A 23,032-nucleotide genomic window follows, 5' to 3' on the forward strand; every position below is an offset into this window, starting at 1 on the left:
TTACGACGTTCATGATGTCTGGTTTGTTGTACAGTCGGTGTACTTCTGCGTTATGAAGTTTTCTCCATTTGACCATTTCCTCATCGCATTTTGCATCGAAGGTTTTACGAAGAACTTTATTTTCAAAATCCCTAAATTTATTTTCGTCCCGTAACGTAAGTGACCACGTTTCACTACCATAAAGGACTATCGGTAGGATTATTGTCTTGTATTTCCTGATTTTTAAGCGCCTAAATAGCAACCACGAGCTGAGTAATTTATTGACCGAATAGAAACAGTGTATTAATTAAATTGATTCTTTTCCTTAGTTCTGTTATAAGTTATATGTTATAATATTTTAGAAACTGTTACAAAATGTACAAAAGATCAACAAAGTTGGTGACCATAGTGGTCCACTCATGTAAACGCGAAACGCGAATATAATCCTCTTCTTGAATTAACATTTACTCACCTTTTATTGATTCGACCAATTAATACGGATTACGAACGAATCCGTTATTAACGTGACGTGTCTTGTTTGCCATGCAACTGTTTGTTCGTAGATTTCCAATATAATTATTCGCACGATTAGTATTCGCAACATGTTACACGTTCACATTTCGTCGCGTGTCCTCTCTTCCCTGTAATTTCCATCAATTATGCCTCGATGTCTGGCCCACAGGTATAGATTTACAAGGAAGAATATATCTAACGAATAATTATCGGTCGATTTTCATTGACGTTAGTACCCAGTTACTTATTATACATACGAACTATTATAATACCTATACATTTAAATGTTCATGTTATTATTAAAAATGTACGATTCAGCTTATTTATAAAATAATTAAACGTTTTAGCTGAATAATATTATATTAACAGAATTATATTTTATATTTTAATTAGTTGTTTTATAAAATAACTAGATATTGTATGTCTGTAAAAATTGTATGTGTCTAATTATTGTGTCAACGTGGTAGGTTCGAAGTTATCAGAACAACACAACTTACAGAATATTCAATTTCAAAGTATAAGTAGAGGTAAAAACGGATAATTACGAGCATCGTTACAGCTAACTTTGAGGACGAATCAAATATCAATTTCATATAATAATTCTTCGATATAATTGTTTTATAAAATACTTATTTATTTCGTGAATTAACAAATTTTCATGTTTTTAACGGTAACATATGTATTATACATATATATAATAGATACATACATATATAGGTATCTGTACAAAATGGTTAGGACGGAAAGTACCACTAATTGCAATTACCGTGACGTAACAAAGTATGTGAACGGATGTAACTTTCAAACTTAATAAAGTGACCCCCATTAGTTATGTCTAAAACGTATTATGTCAATATTACTCACCACGTCAAAAGCATCTCTTCGTTGTCATTATCGTCATCGTACTCTTTCTCGTTGTCGTTTCTGTCATTCGATTCGTGTAATGATTTACTATCAGTAAAATGTCATATCTTCCGAAATTGTTCATAATAAACGTTCTCTTTCACGTGAATCCCAAGGGAGGTCATGGAAAATATACCTTACAATTAGGCTTTTGTATCTCGAGATTTTTGCTCTCTTTCTCTCTCTCGGTTCTCGGTTCGGCCACATATCTTACTTTACATTCAAGCAACCCCAGTTACTACCACGACGCCAAAAAGAAAGAGAGACAGAAAAAGAGGAAAGGGAGTCTTAAAAAAATGAAAGAGAGAAAAAAATGAGGAGGAAGAAGAGGAAGGTTGGGGAAGTAAAAAAAAGGAAAGTGGAGATTTTCAGCGCGTGAATACGCTCACGAGCATATAAAAGTTCTCCTATTTCGAGGAGGCTCGAATGAACCGTGGAAAAAAGAGGGATATTAGCGAAATAGTACGTTGAAAAATACGGGCTCTCGTCCTGTTTCCATGCATAATTTTATGAGGTCGGGGCTAACGAAAACGCACCCGAATGCGCATGAAGCTTATATAATTTGGCCGACGACTCGAAAAAGGGAGTAAGAGAGAAAGGAGAATAAAGTCGGTGAGGTAAAATTTATCTGTTCGCGCTACCAAACATTCTTTTCTCTACTCACGCATTTTTAAAATTACTATTTACATTACTATATATATACATATATTATATTTATATATACATATTGTTGCGACCCGGGGTCTAAGTTACTCTGGGAAGAAGGGCAAGAAGGTTGTTTCCAGGCGACATGGTAACTGTTTACGGAGTGAAACTATAGTGAGATCTTGACAGGTTGCCGAAGTGAACGGATGTATCGGCCTAGAGAACACGGTTTATATGAAAGGGGTTACGCTAGCTATATAATTGTACCTAGTCTTAATAAAGTTACTGTTCTTGTTCTAACCCCCGGTGAAGGTGTTATGTATATACATATACACACACATATATATTCGTGCTATGTAACAAAGTTCAACGAGATTCTTGCGATTTCACGCTACAATCAGAATATATGTGCATCCGGAAGACAGAGAAAATGGAGAGAGAAATATGAAATATTTTTTTCTACAAATAATAAAATATAATGATTGCATAATTAATATATTATAATTCTACTTCTATAATTATATTTATTAATTTTTTTTAATTATATTTTATTTTTATAATATAATTAATATAAAATAATAAATGATTTTTTATCTTAGAAAACGTGAGAATGTCTAAGAGCATCACCAAAGTCTTCGTATTATGTTTTGAAATTCTACTTTGAACTATAGTTCCCAAGTGCATCGCTTATTAGCCACTTCGCGTGAGCAATTTCCGAAGCTAATATCCCAGCTACGTCGTTCACTTGCAACACACGTTTTCGGTCTGGTAACGAGCCACCTGCAATTAGATCGCGTTAATTACACTCCGGCATCACAGCAACACAGACTATGGGAAGCAAAAATGTTAAATATATGTATATGGAGTTCTAATCGACAGATTTAAAGTTCAATTGTGAAGTTAATTAGCAGATCGGATTTAACAAATCAATGAATTCGTTAAATATGTTAAATAAATAAGATTATTACTATAACGTTAGTTGTTATATCGTATCATACTTAATATTATAATGTTTCAAATACTTTTTTATTTATTTAATTGCTATTACTTCAATATACCAAAGCAATTTGAATATTCTTAACGCGATTTGTTTACATTTGTTATCAAAGCGAGTCTAACATTGTTTTGGTTACATTCACTCAAACATTCTCGAGTATTTACGTGACATCGTCGGAAAGTGACAAGAAATTATTACGCGTAACGCGAATCGATCTTTCAGTACATCGTCAATTGTTAAAGGTTAAGATCGTTGAAAATTCTACTCCGTCATTCCGTTATTCCGTCATTCATTATTCATTTATTGTACAAGTAGTACTTAGAAATAAATTATTACCAAAGAGTTAAAAAGAAATCAAAGATTTCCATACAATATTTGATTAAATAGAATATGGTATTCAAATTGTATTTGAAGAGACACATTACACAGTAAGATAATTGTTATTTTTAAGATTATTTTTCTTTTAAAAGACTTCAATGTAGTCATTATATTTTTAAATGGACATATGTGTATAGTCAATGTATTTTACACAAATAAAAAATAGTATTAACTAAGGTATGTTAAAAAATGATTAATTTGTACACTTTGCCGTCCAGTAGTATTACGTTGATATTCACAAACAAATGTACCGAACAAATTTAAAACGTCAAACTGTTCAAATATTTACATATATTATTTTTGTTCAAATATTGTTAAAAGACCATCCATCTCTAACTACTATTTATTAATTGCTATAATACTTTGATTGTATTTTAATATATATATTACACATATTATTTCTCGGCAAAAATAATATTCAAATATTTCCTAAACAAATAGTATCTCGATATAAATAGGTTAATATTTGTTATTAATTATTTTTATTTATTTATTAAATATTTTTAATTACTACATACAACCAAATTTTTGCATAGAAAATAGAGATAATTTAGGTATGCACGATGAAAATGCTACGCATTTGTATTGTTTTCTCTGTTTCTCTTCTTATTTTTCTTTTTCTTACGTGAAATGTGTATTGGACAAGAACAAAGATTTACTTTGACGAAGATCGACGTTAGATGTAAGTGTCTTGTTAGCCCCATACGAGCCCCATTGGAACTACGTAGGCACACTAGAGCATGGACCAAGGAATTACTACCTCCGTCGACCTGGATGACCTACCTCGGACACGTTACCGGTAATAAATTTCCGTTGTGTGCCGGCACATTGAATCGAGCTAGACTAGCTGCTAGATTACCACCAGCACACGATTCACAATGTTGAAAGTCGTAGTAGAAAATGTTCGGCGAACGATGAAAATTACGCTACTACCTTCTTGTCGCGTTAACGACTACCATTATTTCTTCTTGGATTAGCCATTAAACGAAATTGCTTTATTGACCCAAGTTCAAAATGTCTTTTTGCTCTAAAAAGTTTCCTATGACAAGTATAAATAATCGATCGTCCTAATGATTGTAATTAATAAGACATTTTATTTTTATTTTTATTTTTTTTTACGTTATAAATATGTCCTATCAATTATTACTTCATAATAATGTAATATAAGCTTTTATATCATCACATATTTCAAGATGCATATTTAGGTGTGTGTATGTACGTTTACTTATGTTTTTTGCAATACTTTTTTATTTTATCATTACAATATTAGATGCATTTAATTTTAAGATAAAAATATAACGACTTTTATAATTTTGTATTCGATTGAAGATTACTAGATCAATTTTTGGTATTTAAAAAAAATTTTATATTTTTTTTTTTACAATAACGTATTATATATTGAGAAAATAAAAATAGAAAGAAATGTAAGAAATTTTTGTCTATGCAAGAAATGTTTTATTATCGAATCAAAAATAAATTGAGTTAGAGTTTGGTAATAAATATTTTGTCTATTTTTCAATAAATCCTCATATTATTATAGATCGAATAAATATCTTACAGTACCTTGATTTGTGATATATACATATATACATATAGCAAGAAACGATTCTTTAACTTTTGACTTGTACAGAAACAGTAATATGTCTTCTCTGCTTACTGTTGCAGATATTCAAGAGTTTTATGAGCTGACATTACTAGACGAATCGAAATCAGTCCAGCAGAAAACGGCGGAGACGAACCGCATCGCTGCCAAATGGGAAGCAAGCGACGGACCAATCACGCCGACCTTCGGTCAAAATGACGTGAGTCTTGTTACATATACATATATCGATATTTCATATCTCTCACACATTCTTTTATTTTTATTTTTCTTTCTCTCATTCTCTCTCCCTTTACTTTTTTCCCCAGAAAGATCATGCATTATGAAACCTCTCTTCTCACCTAATAAATATGAACAACTTTTCGTACGTGCATTCTATAATCATATTCCAGAAAGCAAAAAAAAATACTATAAAGAGAGAAAGAGGGAGAGAAAGAGAGACTAAGAAAGTTAAATTTTAACTCGACTTTAATATGTTTGATTACGATAGATTTAAGAACTATAATATTCAAAAGTAACTGGAGAGAAAATATTCTAACGTGAAAATAGGAAATAGCGAAAATAAATCCCGTTAATCGTACTTACCTTTATTTTATTTGTTCTCGGTGTATTCGTTGATCAAATTTGACGAGAATTTATTATAAAAGTGTAGATAAAAAAAAAAAAAGAAAGAAGACCAGAACAAAAAAAACAAGAAAAAAAAGAAGCTTTCTCCGTTGATTCATAATGTAATTTTTCCATCGCCCACTGGATTTGATAGGAATAGGCGTTTGGTAAGCAACCGCAGCCACGTTCTCCCTCGTTTCCGATATCGATTTATAAAAGTTCCAGCGTGAAGAATGAAATTTTTAATCCGTCGTTTTAAATCGTTCGAGCGAACACAAGTGACGTTTTTAGTTTTTTTTTTTCTTTTTTTTTTCTTTTTCTCCTCTTTCTTTTTCTCTTTTTTTTTTACGAGCCAGTCAACCAACCAACCATTCAACCATCCAGTCAGTCAACTAGGGGGAGGCATGTCGAGAGTCAGCACGCAATTACCGGTAGTTATTGTGATCCAAGAGTCGATTGGCTTGAGGGTATCGCACGAGTTTGATCAATCGGCTAGAATCGGGATTTTAATTGCTAATTGCATATCCACCATCCCTCCCCTCCACTCCCCTCCCATCGTCATAGTCGTAGTCGTCGTCGTCGTTGTCGTCGTCGTCGTCATTATCCTTTTTTCGTTTTGATTCACGCGCTACCGCAAACATCAAATAACCCCCTCGTCTAGATTTAACGTGACACGATTTCTAACTTCCACTTTCAAAGCTTTAAGCTGTAATTATTATTTATTACGCTTCAAAAGAAAATGAATTAAATTTCATTTGGTTTTCTATGTATTATACTATTTATTGTTAGAAATAATACTATATTTTCTTTATTTTCATCGATAATAGTTTAGTATTTTGTTCATTTCATAACATCGTTTGAGTATTTTTCATTGATATATGAAAAAAAGATGTATAAAATAGGTTATATTTTATAATTAGATGATTGAAATAATTCTTATCACGAATACTGAATTAATAAACAAATTTTATCGTAGTTGAAGAAATTTAACGTCTCTATGGCAAATTGATTTCTGTTTACGATGTTAGTAACAATAAATTTTTTAGATTATAAAAAAGAAATATCTACTTTTCGTATAGATCATAAGTAAGTTAAGTTTTTCGATTCTTCGATTGTACATGCAGTAAGTTTGCGGATTAACGGAACTCGTAAATATTTTCCCCGTTCTTTTTTATTTTTTCTTCTTTTCAATTGTATATATATATATATATCTAAACATATATAGATATTATCGTAAATTCATTTGTCTCCCGATTTAATTCTTATTACTTATTTTATTTTATTATTATTCTTATGTTATTTATCGTTACTCGATTTGATATAGGTTGTACATATATGCATGTATGAAACTTTGTGGTTAACGATAAACGTATTTTCGAGAATATGACGGATAGTTTAGTGAAACGTGCATTATTAAGAAACTAGATCCATGAGTTAATAGATTCGATAGGTTTAGGCTAGGTATTTGCGTGTATATATCTAAACGTTATGTCCTCATATATATACATATATATCGGTTTAGTCAGATGGTACGTACGGTTAAACTGATATTAACCACGTATATTCGAGTCCTGATTGGATATCGACTATCGATCGATGAACCCGTGATGCGCGAAAGTTTATCATTTATAAGTTTACGATACTCCGAAGTATGGAAATATACGTTAGTTATCGTAAAATTTAGAATTTATAAAAATATATATAAAATGACTCATAAACATGGTAAATAGAAATGTTTTTTTTTTTATAACCATATTAAATTTTGGAAATGTTTAACCTCAAAAGTAATATTTAATTTTAATGCTATTTTACTTTGCTTTAATTTAATACCCATTAAAATAAGAACAATACGAAGTACATTTATTTAAAAATTACATATATATATGTACGAATATTTTATTAAATGAAAATAATGAACTCGAAATTACCATTGAGCGAAAATGTTAAAACAATTCAAAATATTAACTGAATACATTAGAGTGTTTGATTTACTCTAACATAAATGATTGTTAAATTAGTCGAAGAAAATGTACATATATTGTAGTTTAAGGTAAAAGCCCAGTGTGACGCCCAAAATTTCGACGTTTTTTCATGAATTTTTTTATACATGAAAATAAAATGCGATTGTTTTGAAATTTAAATATGTTTTTATTACTGTTTTAAAGTGTACAGAAAAATTTTTGTTGACTTCATTTTACATAAATTTGTTTATGATTTTCTAAGTCAAAACAGAGTCCTCGAAAAAAAGTAGGTTGTCTCGGGGAAGCATGCAGTCTTCCGTAGTCATTTGAAACGAAAAATTTAAACAGATTATTATTCTGTAGACTTGTCGCTAATGACTAAACCTCTAATATGCAAACATTTTTCAAAAATAACAAAATAGCGGACTTGCAAAAAAATAATTTTCAAAATCGCACTTCTTTTTAATTGTTTACAAAAATTAATTTATTATTAAAAAATTTAATTTTTTAGAGGTTCGGTACTTACGTAAATATGTTAAGAATAACGGATTAAAATTTTAGCCAAATCGGTTGAATAGTTTTTAGTCAGTGCTTCCCCGAAATTTCGAAAACGTGGTTTCGAGAAAAACGCGTTTAAAGTTTTGACAACATATATGTTGTCACTACGGCGCGCTCTCTTCTTTTTGCTATAACTTCCTAAATACTTTGAATTTAGACCTAAAATTTTTGGAGCATATTTTCAAGATGTTTTTCTTTCAAAAAATGTAGCTAAAAAATTTCGATTTTTTTTGACCCCACACCGGACTTATACCTTAAAAGTACAGTAGAGCCTGTTTTTGTGTGATCCTTTTCTATGCGATTTTTTTTTGTGTGCGATATGTTTTGTGCGATCTTTTTTTCGTGCGATTTTTTTCATGCGGTATATGAATTTCAGCGGCGTTGGCACCAGTTTAATGTTTCCTATCAGTGTACATATACATGTATGGACAAACCCTGACTACATGGACTCCTTGACGATAATGGAACTTTATACAATCACTGGATCATGGCATAATCGCAAATTTTAAGAAACATTATCTCAAATTAATTTTTAGCTACATTCTGAAAAAACTAGAGAACGATGAATTAGGCCTGACTGAAGTTTGGAAAAAATTCTCAATTTTAAACTGCATAAACTATATTACTGCAGCAATTGGTCAAATAAAACAACACACATTAAATTCGTGCTGGAAAGTGATCTGGTCTGAATGTGTAATTAATCGAAATGTAACCGAAAACGCGTCCACGTTATTATCTGAAATTACTGCACTCGCACATAACATCAGCGGAGAGGGCTTTGATACTTTCGGCGAAAATGATCTTGACGAAATGATTGAGGACGAAACTGTCAATGATAGTAACATTATCAATAATTGATAGACTATGAAGTCGGACAAGAAGAACCGGAATCTATTACAGCCGATAAAATATATGCAGGGATCCGGATTTCTAAAAAATTGGAAACGCATTTTCTTAAAATAGATACTAATTCTTAAAAAAGCTTGAAATTTCAAAAAAAGCTAAGATCATGCATTTCTTGCTATCGTAACGTGTACAAGCAACTGACCAATCGTCTGACGTCACAAAAATTGACCACAGACTTTCTGGTGCCAAAATCAATTGAAATCGTATCTTCAAGCGACGAAAGTGATATGAAACTAATTCGTCACAAGAAAATGCGCGTTTTGGATTACGAGTAGCAGTGAATTATTTAATGTATATTTTGAAAATTTCTGCATATATACGATGAAAAATTAAGTGTTTTAAAAATATTTCTAGGTCTAAGTTACTTATTTAATTTGTTGGAAAGCATTTTCTGCTTTATTTCGTAAATAATTGATGTATTTTCTAAGTGTGACTTTTTTATGCGGCCCCTCTCCGCCGCATAAAAAAAATTGTATTGAATATATCGTACAAAGTTGTTTATTATATGTAAGTATTTCTAAAATTTCTGAATATTTTTTTGTACGATTTTTTTTATTCGGTCCCTATCCTCCGCACAAAAAGAGGTTTTACTGTACCTTCCTCCTCAAAATCCACCATTAGACTGGCTCATTGTCCTCTATAAAAGTTCTTTTATTAATTGTTGTTTATATGACTTTCAACAGAATAAGTTCAATTTATTACGAATATTATTTTCGTTATACATATGTAGCGTTCTAAAAGTCATGTAAACAACGTTTAAATAAAAGTACTTTCACAGAGGACAAACAACTCAGTTTATTGTTTGTTTTCGAAGAGGAAGGTGCATCGAACTTGAACTCCACGCTTCTAGACAACAATATATATTTCCTTCGATTATTTAACAATCGTTTAAGGTATGTCTAATACTCTAACGTATTCTATTTACATTTAGTACATACCATTTACATTAGATTGTTTAAACTAATATACATTTGTTTTAACGTTCCTGTCCAGTGTTAATATTTTTGAGTTGAAAATTTTTACCTAATAAAATATCAAATCAAAATAGTATAATATTCGAAGTAAATTAATAGATATATAGTTTTTAAACAAATGTGTTTTATATTATTCTTACTTTAATTGGTATTTAACTGATTCTGACCTAAAAAACATTTAAATAACATTATTAACACAAAAAATGACAGATAATTAGATATGAAAAATTCGAATATTTCTTCTGTTTTTACAATTATACCAACATGTTGCACAATTTTAAAGGATATTCGCTGTATATAACTTCTTTGTATCACGTCGGCAAAAAATTTACAACATGAATGCTGATTCTAACAATGGGATCATATTACTCGTGGATAGAATCAGCGTAGATGTCTATACATATGTGTTTATATTTACGTGTTTTATATTTATGTATGTGTTTGCACGTGTATAGGTATAAATATGCGTATAACAGGTTTCATGAAATTCATAAAAGCGTAATGATGTACGATTTTATAGGATACTCACACTGTATATATGAATCAAATTGATTATTTTCCACCTGTGATAATACGAATTTCCACTTCTATCTCGCGTACAGGCCAACGCACATTGTTTGTTTTAATTAGCTATCAATCACTAATAATTATATATCTCCTTAATTAGCTATTATACAAATCAATAAATAGAACAATAATAATGATTAGTGTCAAACTATTTATAAACCACATTTTATATTATATCTATAAATAAATTTTATTTTTTTCTCCCTTTTAATAGAGCGTAGAAATAAAATTGTTCTTACTTTACTTGTAAACCACTAGAAAAATCACCGTTCCCGATTTCGATATCGCCTGTAATTCACATTAGAGGTATTCGATAAAAAGAAAAAGATGTATAGATAGATCCTGAGAATAAGAGACAAAAAAATAAAGAGAGAGAGGGATGGATGATGGTAGTTGTGGCACTTTCAGGCGTACATAAACGAACGAATGAACGGAGGTGCGATATTCTGCTGTTTGTTTTCCATTACTTTGGAGAAAAGCAGAGCCTGGTGCTATGGGCTGTGGGTGCTGTGGGTTGTGGGCCGTCGGTGGTAGAATGTGCACCACAATGATAAGAGCCGGTGTACTTGGTGTAATGGAAAATTCTCTCTCCTGAGTTGCCCTCTTCACATTCGTCTCTTTACCGCCTCGCCCCTTCTCCCATTGTAAATACGAACCTTTGGTAAATAGGAACTCATTTCCTCCTCCCAACCTCTCTCCCTGTCCCCCCTTTCTCTCTATTTTTATTCTCTCTATCTTTCTCTTTCTTCTTTTCCATCGATCTCGTTGAAACGCTTTCCGATTTCCCATGGGACTTCGAAATCGATATATAGGATTTTCGATTTTCTTTCTTTTCTTTTTCTTTTTTTTCCTTCTCTTTTTCTCTCTCTCTCTCTCTCTCTTTTTCTTGATTTTTTTATTTCTCAACATAGATCAAGAGGAAAGGAAGAAATCGAAGATTAAAGTGTCGGTACTCGTGGATGCTGCGATTCGATGACTGAGGATAATAAGAGTGGTTGTAACGGATAGAAGTTGAAGTTCTTTCGCAGCCGATTACTTTTCCTGTCTTTCCACGTAACGATTTTCACTGGACGCTCTGGTAACCTTATTCCATCTCTTTTTTCAACATTTTTTTTTCTTTTTATTCCTTAAAATGGTTCGTCGTAGATCAATTTCGTACGTAATTTTCGTAGCAATTTTTTTCAGTATATATTCTTTATATAAACGTTAATGCAATAGTCTTTGATAGTTAGTTGTTTCTTAATAACGAATTTTAAATAATACTAGTGGATGAATAAAAGCTTTGAAAGGTATGATAACGTTAATAGTTCGTTTTTTAAAGTTTACTATTGTTTTGCTCAAGAAAAGTAGTTGCCTTTTCTTTTCTTGATACTTTCTCTCTTTTTTCTTTTCTTTTCTTTTCTTTTCTTGTCTCTTCTTTTTTTCTACTAATCTACGTTCGCAAAACTTGAAAGCTTAACGTTATTACGAACAATTGAGAAAATTCGTCCAGTCAGCGTGCTATTATCGACAAATACGAAACTTTGTTGTTTCTATCTCATTCCATCTTAGATTTTGCTGTTTAACTTTTTCTCTATTTCGATTCTTTTGAAGTTGACTACACACTTCTTCTGCTTTTTTCTTCTTGATAACACAGATCGGTTTATTATTATATTATTTTATATCTCCCAGAATTGCAATAATAATAATAAATAAATAAATAATAATAATAGTATTAGTAAAAAAAAAGATGAGAAAAGAGAAAAAAAGATTAAAGAAATAGAGACCGGGGAGAAAGTTAAAAGGAAAGGTGTTGGGTTTTGAGTCAGTGGAAATATAATATTCTATTATAAGTACGAGAAGGAAGGAATTACAAGGCTAGGTTCGCGAAGGTGCACTTAAAGTACGTATATCACCGGAATGGCTGCTTTATATCCTGAAATATCGTATCTTAGGTTCGTTGTAAAAGACAGGAGTGTCGAGGAAGAAGCACGTAGCGAAAATTTATCCGTATTTCTTTCCTCCCTCCTTCCCACCGTCGCTTCAAACCCACTTTTTTTTGTTCCCTTTATCTTTCTATCTCTATCTATTTTTTTCCTTCCTTTTTTTCTTCTTCCTTATCATCTCTCCTCTTCGTACCTTGAAAATTTACAATTAAAGGATTAGAGTAATCAGTTATGTCTGTAATAAGACAAATGTTCAAATTCTCAACAAGCTGAAAGTTTTGAAGTTTCACTGATTCGAAATTTTTAGCTCCTGAATATTTACTATTTTTGATAAACTAGTTTTTTAATTTGTTCAATAAATAACGAGTATTGTATTTATTGAATGAGTAAATCTTTCTGTGATCTTTCAAGAATATCATAGAATTGAGGAAAACTTTGTTTTTGTCTCCGTGAGAACGGGGAGAACGATAAGGCGAAGAAAGAATAAAAAACTGAGAAAGGATAAACTTGGGCAGTAAGAAAGAGAATATTAAAAGGATCATGAAATATGCATCATTAAAATAATTTAGAATCAAACCTGAGAGCTTTGATTATTTATGTTTTATAAATCTCTTTCCTTAGAATGTGAAGCATCGAAAATGAACGTGCTATTTTCTTTTATTTAATTTTAATCAAATTTGACTTCTTGTGACATGATATTTATATTTAATTATTTACTTATAGTATTATATATATATATATATATATATATATATATATATATATATATATGAATTAAATAAAATATTTCATTAAATAATAAAATTATTAAATTTCCATGATTATTTTTAATCGTATATTTTATATTATTATTATAATTATTATTATTATACAATATTCTCGTTTATCTCATTCATTTATTATTTCTTTTAGAAATATTTTGTAATTCTTTTAATAAAAATTGAGGAACAATAGTAAATTAATCAAAATATTTAATTTAATTTTTTTGAAACTTACAGTAGTTTTAATCCTTTCATTACGGCAACGTAGGGCAGTCATTATGGTTATACTGTATCGTAAGTTCAGCAGGGAGTACATATTTTACTTAAAACACAATACAATATTTTAAACACACACGATATTTAAAAATCATAATTCTACTATTGGAAAGAAGATATGTACTCGACGATTAAATAAAATAAAATAAAAATTATTAAAAAATTAATTAAATAGAAAATCGTATTCAAAAGACTCATTCGCGTATACTGCTTTTATATGAGTATCGGACTTATCAAGCATTCCATAGATACCGTACATATACGGTGCTCAGAATAAAAAGGTTTAATCGAAAAATTGGCAATTTCAAGACGAGAGTGATAATTTATATCCGATTTAAACTTGTTCGATATCGACGATTTATCCAGAATCGTTCATTTGTCACCTCAACGCTAATACACATACACATGTAATCACCATCGATATTATCCTATAATCCCTTATGATTTAAAAAATCAAGAGTTATCGATTATCAAGGTTTATAACAAGTATCTGTACACCTACTATATGCTAAAAAACAAATGCTTTAAATACTGTAATCAAAATTATGTAATACGAATTATTTTACCAAAATTTGTCAAACTGAACTCAAAAATCTGTTATTAATTCAATTTTTTTTTATGAATAATTTCACAAAAATCGAAGATGGCATATATCTTGAAAAAAAAAAAATACATTTTTTTCCTTCTAAAGAATATTTAAAAATAAACAATTTGAAGAAAAAAAAACAACTTAATTAATGGGTAAATTTTTCGAAACGTTATGAATATTCAAAATAAAAATAAAATCTCAAATTAAAATAAAAAACAAATTCATATAGAAAAGAGTGATCGAAAAAGTTGAAAAAGAAAATATAACAAATACGTCATTTGTCGGATTCAATAATATAAAATTTTTAGCTGAACCGTCAAAAAATTGCATAAAAACTTGAAAATTTTCTGTGATCTACTAAAAAAAGATTCACTTAAAACAGGTCACACGTGTTAGAAGTGAAACATTCATAAATCTAAGTTTCGAGAGAATGAGACGAATGCACAATTTCAAGAGTAAGATAATTGTAGGATTTATTTATTATAATATTACTACCATATATAATAAAGGTTACCGGTATGGTCTCTGGGTGGAATAGCTGATAAAAAGTACACTCTTCCAAATTCAAGCAATAAAAATGGAATAAAAAATACTGAATGCGATAGTTATAAATAGACACCAAAATGGTTGGATGTTTATCAAAGGAAATATAATTCATCAGAAATTAAGTAAATATAAATAATCCTTTTTTTGAAACTCAGGTATAAAATTTTTTTTGTTAGTATAGTTTTCAATTTCCCGTTTTCATCTACATTTTTGCGCTGCTAATAAACATTTTAGGATAGACGAAATAAAGACGTTACGAGAAACATATGGAAAATACTGCTGGACTGAACGAAGGTTCTGGTAAAATGCAATGAGAGATCTAATAAAGATATTGTTTAGAAATGTTTTTTCAACTCTATAGTCTGCCACACTCCGAGATCCTTATTATTTATAACATATCTCGTCTTTATTCTTTGGACCACAAACTTATCTTTCTAAATACTCTCGTCTAAATAAAGATCTGAACAACGAAAAATCTAAAAAATTCATTGAATCGTATCGCTCTCTCAGCTTATCGAACTGTGTACACTACGGGTCTCGAATTTGGGGAACCTGTGGTAAGCTCCACCGATTCACGCTGGACGTTCAACATCTTAAAAATGTTTTTATTTTATTGAAAAATTAGTATAAGTTTCTTAAATACACAAATATTACAATTAACAATATAATATTCTTATATGCATGGGTCAGTACACTTCTTTGGATATTTTGTATAAAAATATATAAAAATCAAATTTAATAGACATATTTTGTCTTTATGAATCAAATATATTTTATTATGAAGCAAAATAAAAATGTGACAGTAATGTACTTGCTTTTGAATGGAATTTGTCAGCTGCTCCTAATGTATTCTACAGTGTTCTCTAATTCTTTTTCTGTGATGTATCTAGTAATCCTTCTTTTTTTTTTTTTAATATTTCAGACAATACAATTATTATATATTCTATGTATTTCATAATTATTTATTATAATATTTGCGAAATAAAGAATTTAATACTACTTTTTCAATAAAATAGAAACATTTTTAAATAGAAAAGATATGACATTTTTTGTAAAAAAAAACTATAGGCATGAATATTATCGCATCGATAATAAAGATTATAAATATAGATCGAATTTCAACAGACCTTCCCTGTTTTTTATTATTCTGTTCTCATGAAAAGGAACCGACCTTGGGGTGTAGGTAGCTGACAAAAACTAACATTTTCCAAGATTTTACAGAAATATTATAATTGAAATAATAAAAATAACAACCGGTATGACCTCTAGGTGGAATAGTTGAAAAAAACAACACTTTTCCAAATTCAAGCAATAAAAATGGAATGCTGAATACGATAGCCATAGATAGAAACAAAAATGGTAGAATGTTTTTATCGCTGGAAAGATATCCTATCTTAACCTAAGTAAATATAATATATTTTTGTTTTTTTGAAACTCAGATAGATGAGTTTTTTTTCTTTTACACTTTTCACACTTTCTGTGAATGTAAGATATCTTTATTATGGGTTAGCATACACAAGTATTTCTTTTTGTGTTGCAACTAATAACTATAGATGCTGTTAAAGAAGGGAGCAATTGTGGTCATATTTTTTTCGTTTCATCGGGTTTTGAATTACAACGATTTTAAAATCTATTTCTATTTTCGTTGTTTTATTTTATAATATTAAATATTTAAAAAAATATATATATTTTCTATATTTTTTTTTCTACATTTGTAAAATAAGTTATATTATTTTATTCTTATTGGAAATATAAAGCAAATAAGGTTTATTTATTTTTGTCACGTGTCTAGTTTCTTTGATTTAAAAACTTTTCTATTTTATTGAAAAATTAGTATAAATTTCCTTAATACGCAAACATTATAATTAAAAAACATGTCTTTGGATATTTATAAGAAAAATATTCTACAATGTTGTCTAATTCTTTGTCTGTGATGTATCTGATAATCATTTCTTTTTTTTTGTAAAATATGGCAAACAATACAATTATCATATTCTATATATTTCATAATTATTAATTATAATATTTGCGAAGAATTTAATATTAATTTTTCAATAAAAAAAATAGAAATATTTTTAAATAGAAAAGAAATGAGATACGTTTGGTAAAAAAAAAAAGACCACGCACTTTCTTTCTTTATTTCGACCGTCGGTTCGTTTGTACCCTATTTTTTTTTGTCGCATACCTACGTTCTTATCTTTGTTTATTCTTCTACCCTTCTATCGCTCCTACATACAAACAGTTAGAGTATCGAAATAATATGTGTCCACTCTTCGTAGTGTGGAGACGCACACAACACACACATATACAACCAGGAGCGATAACTACGAAGCAGAGCATAAAGAGGAGACCAAGAATAGGAAAAACTGTATAGCTATATTCCGTCTCAATCTCTCGCAGGCTCAATCCTATATGTTTGTCTCTTTTTCTCTCATTATTTAATATAGCAACCGTTTCTCGACCGACCGTGTTTCATTTTTTTTCAGATGACTCCCATTCTAAAGAAGTTTCCATTTTAAAAAGAAAAAGAAATCATAGATTCAAATAAAGATATATGGTGTCTAACAATTTTAGATATAAATTTAATCGAGTTGGCCCGGGTGCCGGCAGACAGAACGACGAATTCAATAAAATTTTTAACGTAAGTAATCGTATCACTTTAAAGAACTCTCTCTCTCTCTTTCTCTCTCTCTGTTTCGCTCTCTTTTTCTTTTTCTCTCTTTCTTAGTCGTTCATTTAATGCGATGCCAGCTAACGTTTTCCGGCGTTGGTGGTGGCATTTAATTGCCGGGCAATTGCTTCGCCGGATGAAAATTAAAGGCTCGTTTTAATCGTTGAGAAACGATGCTCTTAATAGAAGATTTTATTTGCGACGTCCTATAGCCTTGAAGATTTTTATCGTCCCCTAAAAGCCTCCCGAAATCCCGCACGTAATGCGATACTTAATTTTTATCACAAGATATCGAGAAACGAGAAACGAGAGTAAGGCGGTTTTGAAAAAGTAATACTCGTTTGAATTTAACGAGATTTAGTTATTAAACATTTTCTCAATGTGTATTTTACGGTTGCTATCGTGAATTATAGACTAACGTTATCTCTGCAATTGTAGCTTTGAATACGATTTTGCATAGACTGAATATTCGTTCAAGATATATCGACGAAATTGATTAAATTTGATTAATTAGACAGAAATAACACATTTTTCTCTTTAAAATGTCATTAGATTTATATATCTACGACTTCTTGTACCGGGGATGCAACCTTTTGAAATTTATCATTCATAATCTAAGAAACAGGTGGTGTGGATATTATAATTAGTAGCAAATAGTAAAAAATATTTTCTAAAAGTACCAGCTGAGTATAAATTGCGTAAATTAGAAGAAATTATATAGGTCAGTAGGTCATTGATTCACATCAAATTAATTTTTTATAATTCAGTCTGTAAATGTACCACGATCTGTATAGTATTCTTACTTATACGTCAACTAAATCAGCATAAAACTAGTGTTATTTATAAATGAGCATACAATTATAATTCATTAAAATAATCAACAGATTTACTTGATAAAAATAAATTGGTTTACATATATAAAGAACGAAAAAGAATGAAAAAAAACGTATTAGAATTAGTATAAAATGTATTTATGTGTATAATAAAATTGGTTTGTATAATATGGTCTCATAGAATTTGTGTAAAAAATAACAAACACGTACAAATACGTCTCAATAAGTGAAACGTGTCGAACAACGACATCGATAAGAACGACAACGACGAGGACAACAACAATGTTCGAGTTGGCGAGTTTCTGCACTCGATATATCACCATTTTCAAAGGGACAAATGGAATTTATAGTAGCACTCCCCTAAAACCCATTTCCCTTGGATACAGTATTCGTTCTCGATAAATGGAAGAAACTCTAAACGAGAATACGCTGTGGTGCACGAGCAGCGGCTCGTTTCACAATGCATTCACTGTTGTGGTCGAGGCTTAATGCACTGCGTGCACCCAATGCATTCATTTGCGAAACTCCAAGAAAAGTTGTGCCTCTTTCCTTTCTTATCTAGGCGTAACTGCTTACTTTCTCGAAAATATTTTCCGATATATGCTGGACTTTTATTTTTTTTTATTTTTTTTTATATTATTTCCTTATATACGCATCCCTCGGTTTTTTTCATATTATTTTCTTGGTAATAATTATAAATTTCGGTTAAAGTTTTCCGTAATCAGTATTTATGGTATGATATCAGAATTACATAAATTTACATTAATTTATATTTATATATATTGTAGACGAAAAACTAGTATTCAGTTTTTTTTATATTTTATTTTCTGGAAAGGAAAACTCTAGTCCCTTTGAGGAGTTTCGGATTCCTATCCAAGCACGTACGAAACCATAAAAAGAAATAACATTCCAATATTCTAGATCAAGTTTCTTTATGCATAGTTTCCACTACCAAAAACCATAGGCTGCACCCATCGGTGGACTATGGGGTGGATCCTTATGCTATTGGTCACTAAGATTTATAATCTCTTTCCCTCTCCAAAGGGGTGTAGCTCATTTCTGATATAAATATGTGGAAAGAAGTAAGAAAGTGTCCTTAGTCAATCCTTAGTGCTTAGTCTGTATCTGCCTTTAGTTAGTCTGTCTGCATCTATCTGTGTGTTATCTGTTATTCTGCAAATCAGTCAGTCGGTCTTATATTTGTAACTCTTTTGTATTCTGTATTTTTGTAACCACGCCACTTTGTGTAAACTTATATAAATACCGCTCGACATCACACAATTAATTAAATAAACCATCGCACACACATATATTTCATCAGTTCAGTTTATTAATATTATTTTTCTCTGTCTGAACCCCACAATATAATCATAATTTATCAGTATTTTAAAAAATATATTAATATCACAATTATAATATTATCTTATACCAATAAAATATGATTCAATATCCATACGTATAATTAATTATAACAAAATATTTGACTCTAACTTATATCGACTATTTTAATTTTATAAATATTGACCACAAATAAATATAAATAATTATTATTTACCAATTTATTTTAGCAAAAGATAAATATAAAACGAAACTAACTTACTAGAATTGCGTATCTTTTATTTATTCAATCATTATTACTTACTCGATTTCTTGAAAGCAATAGGACAACAACGATTTTGCGTTTGTATGTAAATAAGTACATACAATTGTCCTCGATAATGAATACGTTTCCTCGATAATCCTCGAACTTTCTACGTTGCATTTCTCCTTTCTCGTTCGTCGAAGCACTGAACCATCCAGACTATTTAATTAACTTTATAGTTTTTTTGTTACTACTCTTAGTTTTCGCTTTTATCCGGATAACTCGAACTTTTATTACGTCGTTATCAAGGAAAATCATAGGGTAGTTCAAAGAACGATGTTCTATTCCTTTTTTTTTACTTTTTTCCCAACATTTTATCATTGTTCTTTCCTTCTCTTTCTTTTTTATTCGAGACAATTTTCTTAAGTAATAATAGAGTATCGAGAACATTTCTTTTTTATTTTTGGTTTTTTTTTTTAGTTTTTTTACACCCTATTTTAAATCGACACGGTATATAAAACGAACTGTGTAAGAATAATAAATTTGATATTTTCATGCAAGGTTATTTAACAGTACACTAGAGTTGTTAATTCTATAAAGTTTTTCATTTTCCATGCTAGCATGTAATTAAGCTGCACCAATGAAAATGAGAGTTTTATAGAAAGTGTACTCTAGTGACTTATGCAACGTCGACTCGATGGTGCAATCTTCTTTCTTTCTATCTCTCTCTTTTTGTGTGTGTGTGTGTGTGTGTGTATGTTTCCTCTTGCTTTTTATTTTTTTTTTAAACAAGCTCGCGAAACTACATTTTTTCTTAATATTCAACGAGTACGTTCACAAAATTAATGTTTTTAAATAAAGTATATTATATTTATTTAAAAACGTGATTTCATCAACTTCGCGTGCTATAATATTTTACACGTATTAGTTCTTTTTTTTTTTGGTTTTGAAGAAAGGGTCAAAATAATAAGAAGTTTGTAGACAAAATTCTTGATTTTAGGATCGTATATTTCTCTACTTGTTGAATGAAATCATGAATCTTATTAAAAAAGAGGTCGCGAATAAAACGAGCATAGATATACATATATATGTATATGCCTTCACACAGTCACGTAATAATGTATTCCGAGTAATTTACGAATATTCCACGGTTTCCTCAAGCCGTAAACGCAACCGCCCGCATACATATATTTGCGCGAACATTGCCACGAATATTACCTTCTAGTAGCGAATATCAACCTAAAAAGAGACGGGATGCATTTCAACGTTGATGAACGTGCAGTCATTATGGCTGCTCCCTATTCTTAAGACGTATTATTGCTATAGCATCTTAAGTGAAACACACGATTATTAAATATAATCTTTTTCTATGTATATCGTTTTATTTATTGGAGTCATTGGATTTTAAAGCAAGATACCATTTAATCACAACAAAATTCGCTTCTAACATAAAAACGTAACGAATACGTTATTTAATTAAACAACAAAAGTTAAAGTTTTGGTTTTAAAATTTACAGAAGTAAGAAAGAATAATTTAAATTTTATGTATCGTAGGACAATTATTTAATATTAGTTGTACTATTTCAAAAAGTCATTTATTTTGTTTTAAACGATATTGACTTATCATTTAAGCGAGCGGATTTCTTTTTTTCTTAAGAGTTTAACGAAGAGGAACTTTGTTAATCTAACAGACGAACTATCTTGGCATGAAAACAACTTAACACAATTTATAAATGAATCTGGTAACTTAACTTTAGATAATTTAAATGAAGAACTGGAATTGGCAAAAATAAAATGGAAACTTGAATTATCGCGTTGTCGAATTTAAAATAAGAGAACAATTGTATAGAAATGTTTAGCTCGATATTTTAGAATTAAAAAGAAATTTGGAAAAATAATTCTAATAGCGATATTTTCTTCTACGGATTAATAAGAAAAATAAAAAAATAAAACATATTATCAAATTGTGAGTCGGAACAAAAAATTTGAACGATGAAGAAGCTCTAGATCAACACTCAAAAAGCAATTCCGTAAGAAACTTAATTTTAAGCGAAATTCTTGACAATGTTCAGATTTGAGTTTAACCTGCCTTTTTACTTTAACTTATTCTGAATATACAATGATAAAAAGTTTTACCTTTTTATAGTTTTTAAAATGCATTAGAATGCATAATACATTCTTTAATATTAATAAAAAAGTTCTTTATTTAGCTTGAACTTTTTGCTCTCGGTGTCCTGTATAACATGAAATTCGCATAACTTGGAACGTATCTTCTAGGAGCTCCTACTGTATTTAATATTCATTGAAATCCTTTAAATTATTTCACTAATTAACTCTAAACGTACTGCGACTGGTCAAATGATCATTCTTTAATTTAGTATTTAAATTCTACCATTTTAATCCTTTGAACGTGATTTTGTTGTATATAGTTAGTGAAAGTCCATTTGTATTTTATTTTCAAAAGAAAATGATTGGATTGTGTATCAGTATACGATCCAATGATTACCTTTCGTTTTATTCATTATTTAAAATTTTTTTCCATATACAGAATTAAATAACAAATAAAGTAATAATGAATAAAAGTAATCAATTAAATACTATGCTGCAACAGTAAACGATTATTCATTGTATTGTTAAATGTAATATACTATTTTTAAAGGATTGAAAAATTAAAAACACTTTTGTTAAAGATAGATCATTTGACCGGTTATGATATAAACAGATGGTATACATAAACTAATATTAAAAAAAAGAAGACAAGAAAAAATATGTAATTATCGTATTACCGAAAATCGTAAAATGGTATAAGACAAATTAATATCTGGTTGGTATCCGATACATCTTAGTTCAATGTTACCACGCCCTTAACCTAACCCTTAGACTAATCCTTAATCTAGCTTCTCTGCTTCTCTTCGTAGTCTAATCTAGACCGAGATACTGTAGGAGCAACGAGCTGGCAAGAACAGGGCACGCCCCACGGGCAGACGCGGCACCATGTTACGAGCAAAACGTTGACTTCGGCAATTTGTCAACCGGTGATTAATTAGCACGCTCCTGCTATTTACAGACCTTTAGAGCGTAACTAGAGATACCATTGTATGTAGCTTCTGCGATTTACCCTTTCCTAACAACTGCGATCTGCACCATCGCATTTACAACCTTATCCATCTTTCTTCATTTCCTTCTGTTAATTCGAGAATAAAATTTCTTTAAAAAAAAAACAAATGATTTAGGATACTGACAGATGAATTGATATTTTGTT

General features: G+C 29.8%; 1 protein-coding gene across 10 annotated transcripts in view; it reads left to right on the plus strand.

Annotated features, from left to right (window-relative positions):
• The window catches only part of LOC107066989 (discs large 1), a 419,075-nt gene that overhangs the window by 129,893 nt on the left and 266,150 nt on the right, over window positions 1-23,032 (plus strand). For all 10 annotated transcript variants that reach the window (XM_015322081.2, XM_015322083.2, XM_015322090.2 and 7 more), the window contains one exon: window positions 5,081-5,217. In XM_015322081.2, the coding sequence (XP_015177567.1) occupies window positions 5,081-5,217 (137 nt within the window). The remainder of the gene's footprint in view (window positions 1-5,080; window positions 5,218-23,032) is intronic.

Source organism: Polistes dominula, unplaced genomic scaffold (assembly GCF_049000335.1).
Source record: "Polistes dominula isolate Pdom_NZ unplaced genomic scaffold, Pdom_raw_medaka contig_37, whole genome shotgun sequence".
Lineage (NCBI taxonomy): Eukaryota > Metazoa > Arthropoda > Insecta > Hymenoptera > Vespidae > Polistes > Polistes dominula.